The sequence below is a fragment of the Pelodiscus sinensis genome, chromosome 3, assembly GCF_052426305.1.
Source record: "Pelodiscus sinensis isolate ZL-2025 chromosome 3, ASM5242630v1, whole genome shotgun sequence".
In the NCBI taxonomy this organism is placed as follows: domain Eukaryota; kingdom Metazoa; phylum Chordata; order Testudines; family Trionychidae; genus Pelodiscus; species Pelodiscus sinensis.
Window position 1 is genome coordinate 4,685,742 of NC_143054.1, and position 23,693 is coordinate 4,709,434.

The 23,693-nt window shown below is 49.1% G+C and overlaps 1 protein-coding gene across 1 annotated transcript in view; it reads left to right on the forward strand.

The window, feature by feature from the left end:
• The window catches only part of FAM167A (family with sequence similarity 167 member A), a 37,999-nt gene extending 16,197 nt beyond the window's left edge, over positions 1-21,802 (forward strand). Inside the window, exons 2-3 of the mRNA XM_075923240.2 lie at positions 6,354-6,899; positions 16,325-21,802. Of these exons, the coding sequence (XP_075779355.1) occupies positions 6,528-6,899; positions 16,325-16,588 (636 nt within the window). The 5' untranslated portion in view covers positions 6,354-6,527 and the 3' untranslated portion in view covers positions 16,589-21,802. The remainder of the gene's footprint in view (positions 1-6,353; positions 6,900-16,324) is intronic.
• Positions 21,803-23,693: the final 1,891 nt, after the last annotated feature.

Consider the following 23,693-nt stretch of genomic DNA (forward strand, 5'->3'; position numbering starts at 1 on the left):
TTGGTCCTGCCGTGGAGGCAGGGGACTGGATTTGGTGACCTCTGCAGGTCCCTTTCAGTTCTAGGGTTCTATTTTATGAGCATCAAAAGCACTTGAAGGGTGCGTCTAGACAGCAGTGCTATTTTGGGATACCAGAGGGACCCCAAAATAGCTATTCCCCATCTTTTAAACCAGCCCGTTATTTTGAAATAGATTCTAAATAGGCTCGCTATTTTGGCATCCCTGTAACCGCTCGTTCTACGAGGGTTCAGGGATGTTTCAAAATAAGCTATTTCAAAATTAGCTCAGACTAATTTGCATAGCTCAAATCGCATAGCTTATGTCGAGCTAAGGTTGCAGTGTAGCTCTGCACCCGAATACTGTTATCCTAGCTGCTTTTACTGCAGCTGCTATAGTTATTGGTTTCACAAACATCCAATTTGGTTGTATCGTTTACTCTTTTCTCAATAATATCATGTGGCAGTGAGTTCCACCGGCTAAATCATGCACTTCATTGAAAAAACTATTGTTTCCTTTTTCTCTGTTCTAGAAATCATGTGACTGAGTCTCCGCTCCCTTCATATGTCACAAAGTGCCCTCTTCTTAGTCTACTGCTGGAACATAAAATCAGAGCACTCTCTGCTCCATGCAAAGGCCAGCTGATTTCAGCGAGCACACTGAAGGCTGGCTGAGGCCCATTCTCACATATGGACCAGCAGGACCAATCACCTGTCAGCAGAATCCAAACCCATCAAGTCTTTCCATCCAGAGCCTTCTCAATCACTTGCTTTAAACACTGAGGCCTGGTTACTGATTCTGCTTACGTGTACAACAGGTCACAAGTTGCCATGGCTACCGAGTATGTATTATGCATGAGCTGTGGTATGTACCTTATTGCACAGATAAAGCGACATCTACTTAGAGGGGGACATTCACTCCTGGGCAGCAGGCAGCGTAAAGGGGCTGGCCATCACTTTGATCCCGGATTTTGGCTCTAATGGCTCTCTGTTTAGCCTAGCCAGAGGGATAATGAATTAGGGTTATGTTTTTGGAAACTGAGTTCCCTTAAAAGGCCACGCTCTTTTCCGCTTGCCTATAACTCTCAAACCCATTTCCGCCCCAGCTCTCTGACCCCTGGCGATGACCCAGGGGAAAGCTGGGATGACATCCCTGTTGTCGGCTCTGGATTTGGAATGGGCGGGAGGGATACTACACTTTGCTGTCAGGAAAAAAAAAGTCGGTTGGCACATTTTGCAACAGCACACCTGGGAGGTTTCACAGTGAAAATCGCCTCTTTGCACCTCGGGCAAGAGCAGCAGTTGGCCCAAAGGTCGCACTAGCCTTTGTTTGTCTTTCAAATGCAGAGAAAAATCCAATCCGCTGGCTGAACCACAGAGCGTGTGACAGCGAGAGAAATTGTCATTTCCCACTGGGGAATTTCAGTGATCGGTTTTGTCTGGCGGTAAGGGCCTGATCCTAGATCATTCATTTCAGGCGCCTGTTGTACTAGCCACGTACACACCTAGTCTACGTCTACACTGCATCCCTCTTGCGCAAAAGCCCATGCAAATGAAGTGTGGATTAGCATATTGCCACGCGTCACTGGCATAATTAATTCGGGGCTGTTTTTGCGCAAGAGGGCTTTTCCGCAAAAAGGAGCCATCTACACGGCTCCTTTTTGCACAAAAACACCCTCTTGTGCAAGAGCTGTTCTTCCTGAAAAAATGAGGAAGAACGGCGCTTGCACAAAAGCCTCTTGCGCAAAAACAGCCCCTAATTAATTATGCCAATGAAGCGTGGCAATATGCTAATCCACGCTTCATTTACATAGGCTTTTGCGCAAGAGGGATGCAGCGTAGAGGTAGCCCTAGAGAGAGACAATCCCTGCCATGAAGTGCTTATGCAATCTAAATAGACAAGGCAGACAAAAGAATCCAGACAGCACCAAGCACACAGGGTGAAGGCCAAGTGTCGTGTGATTCGATTTTTAGATACGAGAGGAGCCAGTAAAATACCTCAAATAAACTCTTTTTAACCATATTGTGCACAGAATAGTAGAGGAAAGCAATGCAAAGTTACCCGGATCTATTCCAATACACAGGATAGTTAGCACAGACACTATGGCTGTGTCTAGACTGGCCACTTTTTCCGGAAAAGCAGCCGCTGTCTACACTGGCCGCTTGAATTTCCGCAAAAGCACTGATGATCTCATGCAAAGCTCCGAGCCGGAAAAAAGCGGCAGCCATTTTTATGCAAATGAAGCGGGGGGGGGATTTAAATCCCCGCTTCATTTGCAATTGCGATGTGTCTAATTTGCACCCCTTTTACGAAAAAGGGATGCAGTCTATAATAACACTTATACCTAGGACAATATCTTACTGCCCCTGTATAAAACTATGGTACGCCCACATCTTGAATACTGTGTACAGATGTGGTCTCCTCACCTCAAAAAAGATATTTTGGCCTTGGAAAGGGTTCAGAAAAGGGCAACTAAAATGATGAGGGGTTTGGAACGGGTCCCATATGAGGAGAGGTTAAAGAGACTGGGACTTTTCAGTTTAGAAAAGAGGAGACTGAGGGGGGATATGATAGAGATCTATAAAATCATGAGTGGTGTGGAGAGGGCAGATAAAGAAAAGTTATTTATTAGTTCCCTAAATAGAAGAACTAGAGGACACCAAATGAAATTAATGGGGAGCAGGTTTAAAACTAATAAAAGAAAGTTCTTCTTCACACAGCGTGTAGTCAACCTGTGGAACTCCTTGCCAGAGGAGGCTGTGAAGGCTAGGACTATAACAGAGTTTAAAGAGAAGCTAGATAATTTCATGGAGGTTAGGTCCATAAAAGGCTATTAGCCAGGGGATAAAATGGTGTCCTTGGCCTCTGTTTGTCAGAGGCTGGAGAAGGGATGGCAGGAGACAAATCGCTTGATCATTGTCTTCGGTCCACCCTCTCTGGGGCACCTGGTGTTGGTCACTGTCGGCAGACAGGCTACTGGGCTAGATGGACCTTTGGTCTGACCTAGTACGGCCGTTCTTATGTTCTAATACACAAGATACTCGATTTTAGGGCTATGAATATACATGTACTTATTTCTATAAATCACACGCAGTTCCTATGCTATTGCCCTTACGATTGTCAGACAGGAGTTTATTTGAGGTGTTTGACTGGCTCCTCTTGTATCTAAAAATCGAACCACATGACACTTGGGCCTGCACCCTGTGTGCTCGGTGCTGTCTGGATTCTTTTGTCTGCCTTGTCTATTTAGATTGCATAAGCGCTTCATGTTCACAATGAAGGGCAAGAGTTTTAGATACCTTTGAAGTTCTGGACCAGAGAGAACAAGTGGCTGTCACACAGAAATTCTATGGATGAGCAGGCAATTTTGAACCTAGATCACCTAGATGAGCTTTAACCGTGAGCTCATCTCTCCTCAGCAATGTGTGACTCCTAACAGCCAACCTCGGCCATGTCCACCAGATGGCCAGTCTAGCCCCAGAGAGAAGCTACCTTGAATCCACTCTAGCTTTTTGGCCTCAGCCTGCTCCCAAGAAAGCTCCGCTTTATTTGGGGAGCAGGAACTCACGGGCAGCGTGAATAGCTTCCCACCCACAGATTGTCTGTGTGTGTATTAGCAGCCTCCCAGACGGTTTCCCTGCCTACACACAACAGTGGGGCAAACCTTGCCGCCGGCTGGTGTTTATTTTAAATTGAATCTTCCTTGAAAAGATTTGCGAGGAGTAATTATCGTCTTAATTTCCAAATTATAGGGGCCCTGGTGGGTGGGAAGAGCAGGAAGAATTACTGAATCACTCCGATTTCAACATTTCATGTATTCAGCTCGAAGGCTGGATACCCACAGGCAGTTCTTTCTGGGCACGGTACCAGATAATAACTAGCAGTATGTATTTTTGTTTTGTGTTTTGCTTTGGAGCTATTCCTAGCTCAGCCCCAAAGTTAGCATAGGACCTTGAGAAAGTCAGTTAACGTATCTGGGCCAACCCTCACGCTGCTGCCAAATGAATGTAACAATAATGCTTAGGTGTCACAGGTGGGCTTCGTTTATGTCCATTTTACAGATGCGTATGCTGAGCGACAGGGAGGGGAAATGATCCAGCCCTGTCACACAGGCTACATCTACACCACACCATAGTTTGAAATAAGACATGCAATTTGAGCTACGCAAATTGTGTATCATATTTCGAAATAGCGTATTTCGTAACTTGGGGCTGTCTACACCCACTCTTCCGAAACGTCCTGCTCTTCCAAACATCTCTTACTCCTCGTGGAAGGAGGTCGGAATAGTGAGCCCAAAATAATGGATTTCTGTGAAGATGCAGGCTAGCTATTTTGGGATAGTCCGGTATCCTGAAATAGCGTTGCCATGTAGATGTAGCCACAGGGAGTCAGTGAGAATAAACCCCACATTTTAACCCACTTCCACCTCAATGGACTAATGATTTGCCTCCCTCAGAACAGCGACGTCTGTAAAACATGCCGATAGCCTCACATGAAAGTCGCCGTGTTGCGAGATTAGTCTCAGAAGAAGAGGTGTGCGAATAGAGGGGATACATGTGAAATTGCAAAGTTTAAAGGTTTCATCCCAATAGTGTTCTGTTCTACAGACGCTCTTGTGTTTCTCCCATCACCATGGCATTTCAGCACCTTGCGGACGGGCATTAAGAACACGATTAACACCTCTCGTGTGTTTTTTGCGCTCTCTGCTTCTCCTCAGAGGGAGAAAGGGGCGCAGTCCAGCAGAAGCAGACTGGCAATCAAAATAGACCTGGGAACGGTCCTCCCTATGACGTCACCTCTGCGTGCCCCTCAAGCCCCACCTCCTTTCCCTGTGTCACGTCCGGCACGCAGCACAAGTGGTGGGTCAGGCTCCGTGCGTGGACGCAGAGCCGCTCGGAGTGCAGGGCAACACGGCCCGTCACAGGTGGATACAACAGCCCACGGGCCAGTCCACCCCTGCAGTGGAGCGTTTGGTTTCAGTCGGGGTTTAGGACTTGTTCTGTTTTTGAATATCCATATTGCTCTGTGTGTGTGTCACCACTCCTGAACTTTGGACAGATTTGGGGGGGCTAAATTAATGTTCCCTCTAGTCTTTTCCATCCATGTGCAGAATAAATGTGTATGTGCGCCGAGACGGGTGCAAATGTGCACCACCAGTAGAAACAAAAAAACCTCTCGGTGGGCGCTTTGCTAATCCACTGGGTGGCATTTGAATTAGGGATGGTAAATATCGGTTAATTGAATAGTCGAGTAACCTCATGAAACCTGATCGGTTACTCGACTATTCTATAGTCCCCGGGGGCGGGACCGGCAGTAGCACGGGATGCCAGGCGGGAGCTGGTCCGTGACCAGCTGCTTGTCACCCAGTGCTGCTGCCTCGGATAAAGAAGCAGCAGTGCGGGGTGGCAGCAGCCCCTGTCCAGGGAGGTCTGAGCTCCTGGACCCAGTGTAAGCCGGAACTGAGCCAGGCTGCCTGCCTACCCAGCTCCTAATACACAGTATATGCAGAACCACAGCGGAGGTAGGTCCTGGACCCGGCACGAACCAGGAGAGAGCCTGGCTGCTGTCCAGCCTGCAAAAAAATGTACTGGTTGGGCAAGGGAGGGAAATGCGTGTAATCTATAGCATTAACCTTTAAGCTTTTGTTTATCGGTTAATCGGCTACACTATTACATCCCTAATTTGAATCTCTCTTGAGCAGGGAACACTGGCTTAAAGTTTGAACCCCACTCTGGGTATTTATATCACAATCACCCCTTTTATCTACAACAGGATAGCGCCCCTCCACTCCCGATCCTCCGAAATTAGGAGCTACAGCCGAATATTATGGCTTGGGACCAAAAATCTGGCTGCCTGAACAGGCCTAATCCTTTGTATCAGAAACTTTTAGGTCTGCAAAATTGGGCTGGGGGGGAAAAAAAGTTAACTCCACTTTTCCCCGCCCCTTATTGAATTCTTAACTCAGAATCCATGAGCCTGTTTGAGAAAAAGTCTCACTTCACTTGCGGCCAATGCTGGATGCGTCGGAGGGAGGGGGCAAACTTCCAGAAGGCCTCTAGTTATCAGTAGAGAGGGGGGCGAGGCTATGCTTTCCTCCTGACCTCATTGTGCCCTGAAGCCTGAAGATGGAGAGAATGTTGTGGCAAAGATTTCTCTAAAAGTTAGAGCTTGTTGGTTCTTGCCCAAGCACCCAGGGAGAAATTTGCAGGGAAGGAACCTAAACCCAGCTTTGCACGGTGGTTTAGAAAGTGCTTTCGCATGCAGCACGCCAACCAGATTTCAGGGGAAGCTGTCACTCAGCGCCCCCCCCCTCCCCCGCCGCCCCCGCAGCTAAAACGATTCTTCTTTGTTTTTAGGTGCTTTCTGTGATTACAGTGACACCACAGCAGAGGAGCAGCCGATGTGGCTGGCCAGCTCACCAGAACTTGGTTTTGTGCATGGGAAGCTGATCTCCGCAGAAGGAGTCCTTGAGCTTTGCGGTTGCCCCGAACGTGACACCCAACCTCGATGACCTTTGACTCCAGAGGAGGATGTCTTTGCCCAGAATCCAGATAGAAGAGGCGGTGGGCAGCGGCGAGGCCACCGCGGAGAATGCCGCAGCCCCGGATGACCACCTGAGAAGACTGAAGGCCCTGACGGAGAAACTGAGGCTGGAGACCAGGCGCCCTTCCTACTTGGAGTGGAAGGCCAAACTTGAGGATCAAACGTGGAAGAGCTCCAAGCCCTCTGAGGAGGCAGAGGTTAAAGCCCAAACAAAGGCTGCAGAAGAAACCGCCCCTTTAAGAAAGGTGCCGGTGCACCTCAAAGGGAGTTCTTCTCCGGAGAAGGTGACGCTTACTTCAGGGAAAGTGAGCGGCTTTGAAAGCCTGGAGGAAGCTTTGAATTGGCTCAGGAAGGAACTGGTAAGTGGTTTGCTTTCCAAGTGCAATAATGCTCCTAAAGGAGGAAATTAATGAGATTGTCTAGTCCAGTGGTTCGCAAAGTGAGGTGTCCCGAGGGCTGTGCCGGGGTCCACCCCTCGAGCCGGAGTATTGCAAGGGGGCTGGGATGCTCTGGAACGGTGTCATGGTGCTTTTGCTACAAGAGGGATACCATCATGTTCTCAAAATGGCACTGTCTCCACAGGGTAAGCTCACCGTAGGTGCAAGACCACCCCGTGCGGGGGACACCATCGCCTTGTGCAAAGTCTCCCTGTGTGGAGGAGGCTATTTTGAGAATAAAATGGTAGCCTTGAGGTGCTACATGGTGCACGAGAGCCTGCGGGGCTGACAGGATTGCTAGACCGGTGGGCGAGGTAGAGGCAGGCCCGACATCATGTTCTCAGAAGGGGCGGGGGCTCAGTTGGAAAGGGCGGGGCCTCAGGTAGAAGGGGCGGGGCTGAAGCTAGTGTTATCAGGTGTCCGGTATTGACCCAGATTGTCCGGTATTTTCGCCTCCTGTCCGGTAAAAATAATCAGAAAATACCGGATGCATAAAATGTCCCGTATTTTCTGATTTTTTTCCCTGCCAGGAGGCAAAAATACCAGACACCTGGCAACCTACACACACTCAGCAACCGGGCCCCGCCCCTGCCCCCCCAACCCAGCCCCCGGGACTCTCCCAGCACCCCCGAGCTCCACCGGACTCCCCCTTCCCCCTCCCCCCTGCTTACTTGGTTCTGCAGGGAAGCTGTCTTCTGGAACGGAGGAAGAAAACAAGATGGCCACCGGCAAAAAAAGCCCCAAAGGCCTTAAAGGGGCCACGCTGTTTTTTCTGCATTTTTTGGGGGGGTTGCTTAATAACTGTCGGGGTCCTTTTTTTCCCCCCTCAATAACTTTGGTCTCCCCCCAATTTTTTCTCAACAGTGTTTCTTTGGGGGGAGGGGGGTTGTTCCATATTTTTGGTTAAACCATCTGGCATCCCTAGCTGAGGCAGACAGCTCTCCGCACCCTCTGGAAAACGATTCACCAAAGCTCCTCCCCAGCAGACCGCAGAGCTGCCCAGAGCATACTGCCCACCACTCCAGCGGAGAGTTAAAGGGTCCAGGGCTCTGGTCACCGCTGCTGCCGCTGTAGTAGTGGCAGCAGTTGGGATCCCGGGGCCTTCTGAATCACCGGGCCCCAGGGCAATTTCCAGATGAGAGCTCAGGGAGTCTGAGCAGTTCTCATGCTGGCAGGTGCATTCCTGTGCTACCCGGGCCTGCTCATCCCAGACGACCCCAGAAATACCATTGTAGTTACAGTGAAAATAAGGCTGACGAGACAAAAACGGATCCGGGTTAAAATGTGGAAGTATTAAGAAGGAAAAAATGTGGCTACTATTGAAACAGAATGTGAAATCGGGTCTCAGAAGGGGACAGGCCAAACGGTGCCTTTCTGAAGTTGCCCCTTGTTGAAAACCAAGCACGTGGGAAACAGGCAAGCAGGGTCTCCTTAAAACGTGAATACATCAAGAGCAGGAATTCAGAGCTTTTGATTTCTGTCGAAGTAGGAGCAGAAGGTCTTTTCTGCCTCCCATCTCTAGCATGCCATGACCAAACGAGATCCACTCTTTGGTGGTATGACAAATTGGTCCTGCTTTGGGCAGGGGGCTTGACTCGATGACCTCTTGAGGTCTCTTGCCGCTCTGGGATTCTATGACAGGGTTCAGTGGGGGTGCTTTTCCCCCTACTTTTTTTTTAACGTCAATGGATCCTTTCAAAACAGAAACCAGATGGAAAGAGATTTCTTGCCTGGCGCTTCTGAACTGGATTCTGGAATAATCCAATTGACCATGCGCTGTTGAGGCTGTTGGCCGTCCGTTCTCCACCCAGCTGGGATGTTATCTGCGTTTATCGGTTTCATTGTCCAGTTCAGACGAAGCCGAGCCAGGCATTACCGTTGTGTTGCTGGCCTGGCAGGGGAACATGGAAAAACAAAACTCACTGCTGACCCATAAACAGTCACCTGGGTAGCTATTTTCAGTTAGTTGTGCAGAACTCTGTCTCCCTGGCAGCGTCCCTTTATCATGGAGTTCATTCATAATTTACACTGCCAGCTGTCAAACTTGGATCAAGTGTTTCCATCATGGTCAACGGAACTAGAGTAGCACAGGCTGATTTGGGGCTTCTTCCCCAAAATCAGCTAACTTTCTGGTGGCCTTGGGCAAGTCACTTAATTATTTTCCACAGAGCTGGTCCAATCTACCGTCACTGACACATGACTGGACGCGATGGCTCATAGATGCACAATTCCAATGTGGCTGTCGGTTTCCCCGCCGGTAAAACGGGAATGGCCCTAATACTTCATTACTGAGTTGCCACCAAGGGGAGAGAGTGACCAGTTGGCCACCAGGAGATATTTGAGATGTGCTCAGGATGTGCGACGGGCTGGCGGTCTGATTCTCAGAACTGCCGAGCCCCCAAAACTCCAGGGCTGTGTCTAGATTGGCATGATTTTCCAGATATGTTTAAATGGAAAAGTTTTCCGTTAAAAGCATTTTCAGAACAGAGCGTCTAGATTGGCATGGACGCTTTACCGCAAGAACACTTTTTGCGGAAAAGCATCCGTGCCAATCTAGACGCGCTTTTCCACCAAAAAGCCCCGATCGCCATTTTCACGATCGGGACTTTTTTGCAGAAAACAAGAAAACACTGATTGCTCACAGTAGGAAGTCAGTGCTTTTGCAGAAATTCAAGCGGCCTGTGTAGACAGCTGGCAAGTTTTTCCAGAAAAGCGGCAGATTTTCCGGGAAAACTGGCCAGTCTAGACACAGCCCAGGAGAAATTGGTGGGATCGGCCAGTGTTCAGCGCCCCATTAGGGAAGCATGCTACTTGCTGTAAATCACCATAGCGCCGTGTGATGGTGGACATTTTAGAACGAACTAGGCATTGGTTCACTCCGGCCAGCTGCACGTCACCGGGAAGTGGGCTTGTGGGTTCCATCGGTAGCCCAGTCTCCGCAGATTCGTGCCTTTGGTGTGCTTAGACTCCTGAAGGAGTTGTCCCCAAACAAACCACATCTTAAATCCTCAAGAAGCGAAACCCTGAATGGCAGGTCTCAAGCAGGGACACGTAGAATCATTGCTCCCTTGTGCTGATAATCCTTGTGGCAGCCGTCACAAAGCTTTGTTTCTTTTTCCCTTTATGTCTTTTCTGGAGAGGAAAAAAAGTGGCTATTCTCAACTGAGTTCAGCCTACAGAAAAAACCCTTCAACCCATCCCCTAACCCCACCCATCCCTTCCAGAGGCCAACAGAGCTGGAGGAGAGCTTAATCTCCCTGGGAAAATTTTGCTTCTATCTGTCACTGCCTCTCACGTTTCTGGTGCATTGTCTCTCTTTCTCTTTAGTTTAGCCTGTGGGGGTGGTAATGCTGCCTAGCACAGTGTTTCTCAGCCAGTGGTACGAGAGAAGTCTGGGGTGGGGTACGTCAACACAACTGAAATTTGGAGAAAACCGAATTTTTGTTGTAAGTTTTACAGCGCTTTATTATTTTTGTACTTTTTACACCCAAAAGTTTCATTGCCTGCCCGGGTACAATTAAGTTGTTTAAACAAATGTGTTGCAATGGTAGAAAAAAATGTGAGTGTCTGAAAACTGTAGGTACTGGGGATACTTCTCTTTTTCTTTTTTTTTATAAAAAAAAAAGGTTGAAAAACACTGGCCAAGCACAGTCAGAGCACGAGGAGATCTTCGTGTGCAAGGCGTTCTGTCTGGCAAAGAACGAAGGACTGCAGGGAATAGTATTTGTGGTTTGCCTTAGTCCCAGGGGTGGGCAAGATATGACCCAGGGGCCGGACAGTCTGGCCCTTGTCCCATCTCACTGGACAGGAAGCAGACCCAGTGCTTTGAGCAGCTGGCTGCTCTATCTGTCTCTCCGCACTGAGGGTAGGGGGGAGAAGATGAAGCGTTGTTTACTGCAAATTCCCTCCTTCCCCCAAACTCCCTCTCAGACTCCATGCCCTCTCCTGCACCCCAGTCCCTTACCCCAAGCTCCCTTCTGTGCTCCACCTCCCTCCCAGACCCCAGCTCCCCCTCCATAGAAAAGTGCGGCCCTTGAGCACTTACCAAAATTTTGGAGTGACCCTCATCAAAAATTATTGCCCACCCCTGTAGGGTTGCCAGATACTTTCACAAAAAAATCCCAAACATGGCGAGGAGAAAAGTTGGTTGAGCAAAAAAAAAAAGTCATTGCACCTTTAAATTCGTGCACGCCCCACCTTCTCCAGCCCCACCAGACGCAGCAAGGGAAAAATGTCCGTACCAGCCTTCCATCAGCGAAAATCAGGGCTTTTTTGCGGAAAACCGCGTCTAGATTGACCACGGACGCTTTTCCATAAAAAGTGCTTTTGCGGAAAAGCATCCTGCCAATCTAGACGTGCTTTTCCGAAAATGCTTTTAACGGAAAACTTTTCCGTTAAAAGCATGTTCGGAAAGTCATGCCAGTCTAGATGTAGCCCATTATGTTTTCACACAAGCCAGAATACCAAGATGGCAGATGATACTCTGGCCTCTAATCTCAGACTTCCCCTCCCTTTCTCGCCTGCTTCCTGGTGACAGCTGAGGTCTGACTAAGGCAGGGGTGTAGGGCTGCCAGGAGTCCCGTTTTCGCCCGGACAGTCCGTTAATTGCGTCTTTTGTCTGGTAAAAAAAACCCAGAAAATACTGTGCAATACTTCCTTTGGCTTGTTTTAAACCTGCTGCCTCTTCATTTCATTGGGTGACCCCTAGTTCTTAGGCGCAGCCTCCGTTTTTACCCAAGGTCCCAGAAAATGGCAGGGATAGAACCAGGCATCACGCCCAGTCCGGGGACCACCCGTTGGACCTGCAATGAGACCATCAGACCCCAGGGTCTTTCCCTTGCAATGGTTGCCTGTGCAGAGACCAAGGGGAAGCAATTTGTGTCTCTCCTGATACAAGCCCCCAGATGTGGCTCTCCTGTTGCTAGGGCCTCTTGAGGCCTTCTCAGAAGGACAGAATGGCTGGGACCTAGAACTACCTGGCCACTGTTCCTATCGTCCGGGTCCCACTGGGCAGGGAGAGAGGCACTGAGCCACGAGAGCAGGGGATGGGCAATAATTGTTGGGAGGGGGAGGACACTCCAAAATGTTGGTACGTGGTCCGGGGCTGCACTTCCCTATGGAGGTGGTGCAGAGTCTGGGAGGGAGGATGGGTGTAGAAGGGAGCTCTGGGGAGGAGTTTGGGGTGCAGGAGAGGGGGCAGGGTCTGACAGAGAGTTTGGGTAAGGGGGAGAGGGTCACAGCGTGCAAAACTTCACCCTCCCCCCGGTGCAGAAAGGCAGACGGAGCAGCTAGCTGCTCTGAGCCCCAGGGCTGCTCTCTGCCTGTGGGTCCAGTGGGGTGGGCCGGGGGCCAGATTGAAAGGCTTGGCGGGCCGGATACAAGCTGTATTTTGCCTGCCCCTTCACAAGAGCATACTTTGTGCCCTCTGCCACCTAATACAAGAACTAGAGGACACCAAATGAAATTAATGAGCAGCAGGTTTAAAACGAATAAAAGAAAGTTCTTCTTCACACAGCACACAGTCAACCAGTGGAACTCCTTGCCAGAGGAGGCTGTGAAGGCTAGGACTATAACAGAGTTGAAAAAATAGCTAGATAAATACATGGAGGTTAGGTCCATAAAAGGCTATTAGCCAGGGGATAAAATGGTGTCCCTGGCCTCTGTTTGTCAGAGGCTGGAGAGGGATGGCAGGAGATAAATCGCTTGATCATTGTCTTCGGTCCACCCTCTCTGGGGTACCTAGTTACTGGCCACTGTCAGCAGACAGGCTACTGGGCTAGATGGACCTTTGGTCTGACTCAGTACGGCTGCTCTTAAGTTCTTATGTTCTTAATATGCACACATTTGCAGGGCTCTGACCACCGACAAGTATTTGAAAAGGGCAAGCCCTGGAGTGGAGGTGGGTTGGGGGGTACCAGGTAAGAGAAACAGATTGAAACCAATGCAAGCAACATGGAACATAGGACTGGCCAGTCTTCCCTCTGGCCCAGTGCTGTCTCTCCAGCAATGGCCAGCGCAAGATGTTTCCAAGACTCCCCCCTCTTGGCGGATGTGAAGCGATTCGCTCTCCACCGTAGACCTCAGCATGGTCTGTAATAGTCACACGAAGGTGTAAACCACAAAGCGTGAGGCTTGTAAATCTCCCTTCCAAGGCTCTTTGGCTGCATCTAGACTGGCAAGTTTTTCCGCAAAAGCAGCTGCTTTTGCAGAAAAACTTGCCAGCTGTCTACACTGGCTGCTTGAATTTCCACAAGAACACTGACGATCTCATGTAAGATTGTCAGTGTTCTTGCTGAAATACTATGCTGCTCCCATTTGGGCAAAAGCCCTCATTGTAGACAATGCGGTATTGTTTTGCGCAAAAAAGCCCCGATGGCGAAAATGGCAATCGGGGCTTTCTTGCGCAAAACCGCGTCTAGATTGGCACAGACGCTTTTCCGCAAAAAGTGCTTTTGCGCAAAAGCGTCCCTGCCAATCTAGACACTCTTTTCCACAAATGCTTTTAACGGAAAAACTTTTCAGTTAAAAGCATTTGCGGAAAATCATGCCAGTGTAGACGTAGCCTTTATGTTGTTGGTATTTGCTAAGCTCACTCTGGCTATTTTGATTATCCATAGAGTGTCCATTCCCTCCTGGAGTCTTGCTAATATTTTGGCCCAGGATATCCAGTGGCAATGAGTTCCGCAGCTTAAGGCATTTCCTTTCGTGCCCTTTGAATTTGCCAACTTTCAAGGCTAGATATCTGGAAAGAACTTCTAAGCTGTGAGTTTGACTACACTGCAAGACAGCTAGTGTCCCTTTAAAAAGCCATTGGTGAATGTAGTGTCTGGGATTCATGGAATGAAGTTGACCCTCGGGGGTGAATTTTCTCTAAATTCTTTTCCTGATCTAATTGCTGCTTCTGCGCATCGCTGATTGCTCAGGGCACGTCTACACGGCAGGGTTCAAGCCGAAATAAGTGACGCAGCTTCAGCGACGTCAATTGCGTAGCTGAAGTCAAAATAGCTTATGTTGGGATTTGTAAAAACTTAATAGGGGTCTGAAATTGTTCTACATTAGCGGTTCAGGGGTCATCCTCAGCATTACCCTTTAAACATACTTTTTCCTTTCATGTTTTGTAGTTTGGGAAGATAGATTAAGAGTCTGGTCAAAACCGGTGTTATCATTTCTGATGTATAAACATGTTCTTTCTCTTCAGTTCTCGTAGCCTAGGAAACCAGGTAAGTATGGAGTTACTTTACTTTGTTATGTCTCTTTGGGTACGTCTACACTAGCTTGTTAGTTCGAGCTAGGTAGGGTAATTAGGGCAAGCAGAGTTGCAAATGAAGCCCAGGATTTAAATATCCCGGGCTTCATTTGCATGTTCCTGGGCACTGCCATTTTAAAATCTCCCTTAGTCCGAACTCCACGAGGAGTAATGTTACTCCTCATTCCACGAGATGTAACGGTAGTTTGAATTAGGATCTTTAATTCGAACTACCTACTCCATGCCGCGTGTAGCCGTGGGCACGGAGTTCGGACTAAGGGGGGATTTAAAAATGGCAGCGCCCAGGAACATGCAAATGAAGCCCGGGATATTTAAATCCCAGGCTTCATTTGCAACTCTGCTTGCTCTAATTACCCCATCTACCTCAAACTAATGAGCTAGTGTAGACGTATCCTCGCTTTCCTCATTGGCTTTGCATAATACATCTTCAGGGTCAAATTCCTTGCAATCGCTGTAACCTGTTGATTTAGAAAGTTTGTAGTATAGAAAAGTGTTGATTTAATTAGAAATGATGAAAATAGTCTCATAGACTCATAGACTCATAGACTTTAAGGTCAGAAGGGACCATTATGATCATCTAGTCTGACCCCCTGCACAGTGCAGGCCACAGAATCTCGCCCACCCCTCTTAGAATAATCCTTTCACCTATGTCTCAGATATTGAAGCCCTCAAATACTTTGAAGGCCCCAACATGCAGAGAGTCCTTCAGCTGTGATCTGTGCCCAATGCTACAGAGGAAGGCGAAAAACCTCCAGGGCCTCTGCCAATCTACCCTGGAGGAAAATTCCTTCCTGACCCCAAATATGGCGATCAGCTAAACCCTGAGCATGTGGGCAAGACTCACCAGCCAGACACCCAGAAAGTTCCCTATAGCAACTCCTATCATCCCTCCATTGACCTATTTCCAACTGATAATGAATGGTCAATTAGTTACCAAGATCATGTTATTTCATCCAACCATCCCCTTATCATAGAATCATAGGACTGGAAGAGACCCCAGAAGGTCGTCAAGTCCAGCCCCCCGCTCTAGGCAGGACCAATCCCATCTAAATCAACCCGGCCAGGGCTTTGTCAAGCTGAGACTTAAACACCTCTAGGGATGGAGACTCCACTACTTCCCTAGGTAACCCATTCCAGTGCTTCACCACCCTCCTAGTGAAATAGTTTTTCCTAATATCCAATCTGGACCTCTCCCACCACAACTTGAGACCATTGCTCCTTGTTCTGCCATCTGTCACTACTGAGAACAGCCTCTCTCCATCCTCTTTGGAACCTCCCTTCAGGAAGTTGAAGGCTGATATCAAATCCCCCCTCACTCTTCACTTCTGCAGGCTAAACAGACCCAAGTCCCTCAGCCTCTCCTCGTAGGTCATATGCTCCAGCCCCCTAATCATTTTGGTTGCCCTCCGCTGGACCCTCTCCAATGCATCCGCATCCTTTTTGTAGTGGGGGGCCCAGAACTGGACACAATACTCCAGATGTAGCCTCACCAAAGCCGAATAAAGGGGAATTAGAAGTGGGTATAATTGTATTCATTATTTGCTTATTAATATTCATTTTATGGGCGTTAACATTACTAAATAAGGTTTTAGGAAAAGTAGTGATAGACGAGTGAATTAACATATTAAAATAGATACAAGGGTGTGACTAATGCCAATTTGTTGCCACGCAGATGTTGTGTTGACTGTCTGAGGTAAACATGTGTGGGCAATAAAGCAGTTCCGTTTACCCCATCCGCTCTTGGGCCACCTGTTTCTTCTCTGCGTAACTCGGCTTTCGGCGCTGTCTGCACGGCAGGAAGTCTGAGAGAGAGCCCTTTTCCTTCCACGTCCCTTACTCCTCGTGAAATGAGGGTCACAGGAGTTGGAGTCAGCAGTCCTCCGGTCGCCAGTATTTCGACATAATGGGAGCGAAATAACGTGCCCTTTGTTATTTCGGAATAACGTCTGTTGATCAGAAGTGGTGCCGCAGGGTAGCCGTAACCCCGGCGACACGTTAAACAGCCCTCCGTGAAAGCGGCAGGGGAGCTGGGAGAACCGGAGGGAAGCGGTGACTGATGGGCCCCCTTTCTGTGTTTCAGACCGACATGCGCCTGCAGGACCAGCAGCTGGCGCGGCAGCTCATGCGCCTGCGCAGCGACCTCACCAAGCTGAAGGTCGAGCAGACCTGCCACCTGCACCGGCGCATGCTCAACGACGCCACCTACGAGCTGGAGGAGCGGGAGGAGCTCGCCGACCTGTTCTGCGACCTCCCGCTCGTCAGCTCCTTCAGCCTCTCCGCCCCCCTCCGGCTCATCGGCGTCACCAAGATGAACATCAACTCCCGCCGCTTCTCGCTGTGCTAGGGGGGCGCGGGAGGGGGCGCCCACCGCTGGGGAGGGCGGGGGGAGCGGAGAGGGGAACTGCTGGAGCCGAAGACTCCAGAGGAAGCGGAGGGGACGAGGTAAAATGGGGGGTGACCCCACTGCAGGTCTTGCCTCCAGGCAGTGCCGCTAGGCCTCAGCCTGAGAGAGCTTGGAGAAGCCTACAGGTGAGCCAGGGGATTAGACCCATCGGGAACCAGTCCCGTCTCCTCTAGCTCATCGGGAAATGATTGTAAAAGACGGCAGCGGCGCCAGAGTGATCGGCAAGGCAGCGGGAGGCCGTCGGACCTCCCAGAGGGTTGGCAATCAAAGTGTAGGAGTACAGCCACGCACCAAAGCAAAATCCCCTTAAGTCTGCCCCGCCTCCTCCTCTAAAAATCAGTGCTACTCCTCTGGAAGGGCCTCCAGCTGCCGTCTTGGTTAGAAAGCTGATTTCCCGTGGCGGGGGGGAGTAGCGGATGTAGGCCACGCATCCCAAAAGACCAGCAGAGAAGCTGGGCTAGTCCTGACTTGTGCCTTTGCTGTGAATGGTAACTATGGATTTCCTCCGAGCGCATGCAGCCATTCGGGCTTAATTTAGGGTGCTTCTACACAGCAGGGCTTAACTCGAAATAAGCAACGCAAATGGAGTGACAGCCATTGCGTAGCTTATTTCGAAACTGGGAGCGTTTACACAGCACTTATTTCAAAATAGAGCACTCTTCCTCCGATTTCCCTTACTCCTCCTATGATGAGGGTGACAGGAGTCGGCTTAAGAAGTCCTCCATCTTGACAGTTCTTCGACATTATTTCGAAATAACTGCCAGCTGTGTAGACACGGATTAAAATTGTTTCGAAATAATGCTAATTATTTTGAAATAATATTGCTGTGTAGGTGTACCTTGAGGGCACCTTTACACTGCATCCTTAGCTTGAAATAAGCTACGCAATTTGAGCTATACAAATTGTGTGCTTATTTCGCGTTAATTTCAAAATAGAGTGTGATTCTGAAATGTCCCTTACTCCTGTTGGAACAAGGTTTGCTGGGACGTTGGAATAGCACGCTGCCAAGACATGGAACTCAACGAGTGCAAAGAACTTCACTTAGGCAGGAAAAATCAAATGCACAACTATGAAATGGGGACTAACTGGTGAGGCAGTGGTCCTGCTGAAAAGGATGTGGGGGCTATAGGAGATCACAAATTAAATACGAGCCAGCACTGTGACCCAATTGCGGGGGGAAAAAAAGCTTTCACCAGCACGCACGTGTCCATCTTGTGGTCTTGAGCATCCAGGCGACAAACAGCGTGAAAGTGAGCAGGCAGAATTTGGAGGGGGAAGCAGTTGGAGGCAGAGGATGGAGGAAACAGCACCAAAACTGGTCCACATGTGCGCTGGGTTCCGATGATCAACGGCAGCCACATTTGCATATCAGGTGGGGGTACAGGAATGGGATGTAGCCAACAAAGAGCCAGATCTGTCGCTGGCCTGAAACACGGCAGCTCCCTTGAAGAAAGGCAGAGCGCTCCGGTGGTTCTGTGCTAGGCTGGGCCTTAGGAAACAAGCAGTCAACTCCCTGCTCCACCACAGATTTCTTGTGTGTCCTCAACCACTTTGTCCCTCCATACCTCAGTTTCCCATCTGTACAAGGGGGATACCAGCACATCCATGCCTCGCAGAGCTGTTGTCGGTAGTGATGCATGGAAAGGTCAGGCACGGCTGTGATGGGTGCCTAAGGACCTAAAATAGATGGCTGTATGCCAGAGGAGGATCTGCTCCAAAGAGTTGTCTGCAGAGCTGACTACTGCCTTTTCTGGTCTGAGAGGGCAAGGTCTCTGAGTTCCTTGCCTTACAGTCACCACACTCCATGGACAGCTGTTCTACATGTGGAAGGTGTGGATTGAAATAGTCCTGTGGTCAGTATTCCCTCTAATTTTTTTCCATTTGTGTGCAGAATAAATTTTGTGATGTGCACCACCAGTAGAAACAGATGCTGCTGGCTCTGAGCATCTGTGGGTGCTTTGCCAATCAGCACTCTCCTTCCTCTGTCACATCACACCCCACTCTCAGAATCCAGGCCAAGGGCAAACAAGTCGTTTGTGCTCTTTCAAGCCAAACCGGCTCGGGTGTCAAATGGCCCGGCAGGGCCTTGCTGAAAGGGAGTGGGTCCATGCTGGGTTTTGCTCTGAGGTTTCTGCGTTTGTTCAAAGCTCAATGTGAAACTCAGGACGAGTGAATCTACATGGACTCAAGCTATAGCAAGTCTTCGCACACGGCCCCATGAACAAAACCAGCCGTAGCACCCACAGCCAGGTCGAATTCTTTTGTCTCTCTATAGCCCAGGACCGGCCCATGACGGGACTGCCACATTTGCTGGAGTGAATCCAGCCCCAGAGGCCTGTAAACTTAGTGCAGCATCCGTAAAGGGTTTGCTTTTTTTTTCTCTCCCCTAAGGGAAGCTTTGAATTCTTAACTTTGGGCAACAAAGTGCTATTCCCTGAGCAAGGAGTGGTTTGTATTTTCATGGTTTCCGCTACTGTTTGGAGATTGCCGCTACGACAAGTGAAACGAAATAAAAAAGATCAAGAGAAAAATGGCGTGTACGGATCTCGTTGACACAGCAAACGCTGGGCAATTGGGCGTTCCATCGGTTACTCCCGTGCTGAATCTTCCCTCAAACTTTCAAACTTTTTTTCTCACGCCCCACTTGAAGAAAAGTGGCCAGGCCCGTGACCCCACCGAATGTGGCTGGAGTGGGGGGCTCTGGGGTGGGGCTGAGGAAGAGACCTTTGGACTGTAGGAGGGGACTCCATTTTGGGGGGGTCAGGGCTGGGGCAGGAGGGGCTGACCTTGAGCAGCTCCTGGTCAGTGGTGCAGAGGGGGAGCCCAGGCAGCTTCTGGCCTCTCCTGGCCCCGTAGACCAGGCTGCACCCCAGAAGCAGCCGGAAGCAGGTTCCCAGGCAATGGGAGTGCGGAGCTAGTGCTCAGGGCAGGACAGTGCATGGAGCTTTGTGCGTTTTCCTCTCCCCACCTGGTCCCAGGAAACGGGCCTGCCGCCAACCACGTCTGGGGCGCAGAGCAGTCTGCGGTGCCAGGACAGGCAGGGAGCTGCCTTAGCCCCCCGACTGCTCACCTGATCCCCCTGCAGCCACAAGACCCGGGGCCCGACATTCCACGGCCCAGAACTGGGTCTCACCCCGTCATTTGAAACCTGCTGGACTAAGGCATATTAGGCCCCAAGCAGCACTACTTGTATTGTATTGTTGACGGAGTCTCCTCATGGCTCTTGTGCTTTTGGCTCCCAGAGAGGAGCTCTGCACTAAATGGGTTTTGTTTTAAGGGATGGGAAACAAAATGAAAGACAAGAACCAACGTGAAGTCTCCTGGAGAGAGCACAGTGTGTGTGTCTCCCCTCCGTAACATGCTGCATGAGCGCTGCGCACAAAATGCCGGCCGCTCCCAGCAGCTTGCTTGGGTTGCAAAGGCGCACTACACGGAAAACAGAACCACACAAGTGTCACACCAGCAGGCCGTGGCTGTCTGCACGTGGAATTGAACCTGGGACCCCTGGAGCTTAGTGCATGAGTCTTTACAGCTTGAGCTAAAACTACAGGGCAGACTCAGTCGCTCTCTGTGTCAGTGGTCTAAATGCCACTCCCTGGGACAGTGCACCACCCCCAGCAGGTGTGTGGGGTACATAAGCACCCCCCTCAAACTCGGAGGGTGGTTTGAGCTCTTTGGGAAGCTGGAGTCCCAACTCAGAGCGATCCTTGAGGACCGTGAGCACTTCTGACTGTAGCCCAGCCCCCTGAAAATGACACTGCTGAGTGCCATGTGGCTCTAGGGACTGCGCTTAAAGATGTGCCCTGAGCTGCAAAATGTGGATATGGACTGTGATGAGGAGAGCTCAGATCTGGATGAAATCCCGCCCCATTGAACTCAATGGGAGACTTGCCTTTGACTTCAGTGGGGCCAGGATCCCCCCTTTCCCCCCTTCGTCTTTTGGTTCTGCCCATTCCAGTGTGAATGGTCCTATTTGAAACGAAGGCCGGGTAATTAAGTCGTTGAGACAATGTCCTTTCTGGTTGAAATGGCAAGAAACTTTGTGAAAACAAACAAAAAAAACCAGTTTCTTGCCATTTCAACCAGAAAGGACATTGACTCAATGACTTAATTACCTGCATCCTGCTTCAAAAGCCTTTTAAGACTGCACTCGAAAGAGAATCCTCTGAACTGTTATTCATGCTTAAATTCGACACTTTACACCTAGGTCTGAATAAAGAATCTAATTATCTTACCCATTACAAAGATAGCTTCCCCAATTATCACCTCTAATATCATTAGCTCACAGACATTTACCTTCCCCCCCCCTCCCATCACCCTTCTGTTCTGAAATTTGATTTGTCCTTTTCATATGTGTAAATTTTTTTTAATTGTATCCTTTGGTATATATGGTTGTGACAATTTTCTTCCACAATTTGATCTGAGGAAGTGGGTCTGGCCCACGAAAGCTCATCATCTAATAAACCATCTTGTTAGTCTTTAAAGTGCTGCATAGTCCTGCATTTTGTTTCAGCTACCCCAGACTAACACGGCTACATTTCTATCACTGTTCTTCATGTGCAGGGCAGCAGAGATCTGGGTGTGCCCTTCATACTGCTATCAGGCAGGGGAGGATAATTCAGGGTATGTCTACACTGCAGCGCTATTTCGGGAAACTTCCCGTATCCTGAAATAGCTATTCTGTGTCTTAGAATCATAGAATCATAGAATACTAGGACTGGAAGGGACCTCAAGAGGTCATTGAATCCAGTCCCCTGCCCCCATGGCAGGACCAAACACTGTCTAGACCATCCCTGATAGACATTTATCTAACCTACTCTTAAATATCTCCAGAGATAGGGATTCCACAACCTTCCTGGGCAATTTATTTCAGTGTTTGACCACCCTGACAGTTAGGAACTTTTTCCTAATGTCCAACCTAAACCTCCCTTGCTGCAGTTTAAGCCCATTGCTTCTTGTTCTATCCGCAGAGGCCAAGATGAACAAGTTTTCTCCCTCCTCCTTGCAAAACCCTTTTAGATACCTGAAAACTGCTATCATGTCCCCTCTCGATCTTCTCTTTTCCAAACTAAACAAGCCCAGTTCTTTCAGTCTTCCGTCATAGGTCTTGACAGCGCTCCCAGGCTACATCTAGACTGGTATGATTTTCCGCAAATGCTTTTAACGGAAAAGTTTTCCGTTAAAAGCATTTGCGGAAAAGAGCGTCTAGATTGGCACGGACGCTTTTCCGCAAAAGCACTTTTTGCGGAAAAGCATCCGTGCCAATCTAGACGCGCTTTTGCACAAAAAAGCCCCGATCGCCATTTTAGCCATCGGGGCTTTTTTGCGCAAAACTGTACTGTGCTGTCTACACTGGCCCTCTTGCGCAAATGATTTGCGCAAGAGGGCTTTCGCCCGAACGGGAGCAGCATAGTATTTCCGCGAGAACACTGACGATCTTACATGAGATCATCAGTGTTCTTACGGAAATTCAAGCGGCCAGTGTAGACAGCTGGCAAGTTTTTCCGCAAAAGCAGCTGATTTTGCGGAAAAACTGGCCAGTCTAGACATAGCCCCATTGTTTAGAAAGATCGTTTGAAATAACGGGCGCGCTATTCCAACGTCTCTGTAAACCTCGTTCCACGAGGAGTAAGGGGCATTTTGGAAGAGCGGTTCATTTCACAATTTGGTGCTGTGTAGACAGTGCCAAATAACAAAATAAGCTATTTCGAAATACACTCGAAAGAAGCTACACAATTTGCATAGCTCAACTTGCGTACCTTCCTTCAAGCCACGGGTGCAGTGTAGACGCACTCAGAGACCTCACCAATGAATGAGCCTCGGAGGACCTCTAGGGCCTGATTTTCAGAACAGATGAGTTCCCGGCGACTTCAGGGGGAGTTCAGAAAGCCCATGGTTTCGGAAGATCTGGCTATATTTTCAGACCTATGAAAGCAAGACAACCAAAAGGAAGGCCCAGGATGTCTGATGCATCTAACTCTTTGTTGACGGCCGTGAGCTTCTACTATTTTGTGCTCTGTTCACGAGAACATCTGACTTCATTCTGGGCTCCTGATGGAGGCTGGAAAAGCTGTGTCGTAAGGCGGTTATGCAACTGGAAGTGTAGCCATACCAGTTCCAACAGGCTTTTTATCAGTTGCACCTGGCTGGAAGAGTGTCAAAAGATTTGCATTTCTCGATTGCTGTCTTCCCCCTGCAAAGCAAACGGTGCAGCAAGGAGGGGTTCCCTGTATATCACATCTTAAAAGGAAATCACTTCCCAGAGAGAAATACCCTGACCAGCCTTTAGATTTCTGCCTGACTGGTTGTGAGCTGATTAAATAGCAAACATATCGCTGAAGAATCTTCCGGGAGGAGCACGGCTGTACACCCAGAGGAAATGGCCATTAATAATCATCATGTGATCCCTCTCCTCTCATCCATTTCCAGACAAACAGAGGCTAGGCGCACCATTCCTACCCAGCCTGGCTAATAGCCATTGGTGGACCTAACTTCCATGAATCTATCACACTCTTTTTGAACCCTGTTAAAGTCCTAGTCTTCACTACATCCTCTGGCAAGGAGTTCCACAGGTTGACTGTGTGATGAGGAAAGAAAAAAATCCTTTTGTTTGTTTTAAACTTGCTACCTGTTTTAATTTAATTTGGTGACCCCTAGTTCTTATATTGTGGGAATAAGCAAATAACTTTTCCTTATTCACTTTTCCCACACCAGTCATGATTTATAGACCTCTCTCCTATCCCCCCTTTGTCTCCTCTTTTCTAAAATGAAAACTCCCAGTCTTTTTAATCTCTCTTCATATGGGACCCGTTCCAAACCTCTCAACATTTTTGCTGCCCTTAGCACAGATTTACAGAGATTGGCTGATGGATCTTTGCAACCCCTTTGCAAAGCAAGTAGCCTCGTTAGCCTCATTAGCCTCCTTTTCCAGGTACGGAAAGGACTAACCGAAATGTTGAGCAATTTGCCCCAGGTTCCATGGCTTATCAGCATCCCAGCCAGACTTTACATACCAGGAACCCCGGGCCTTGATTTTTCAAAAGTG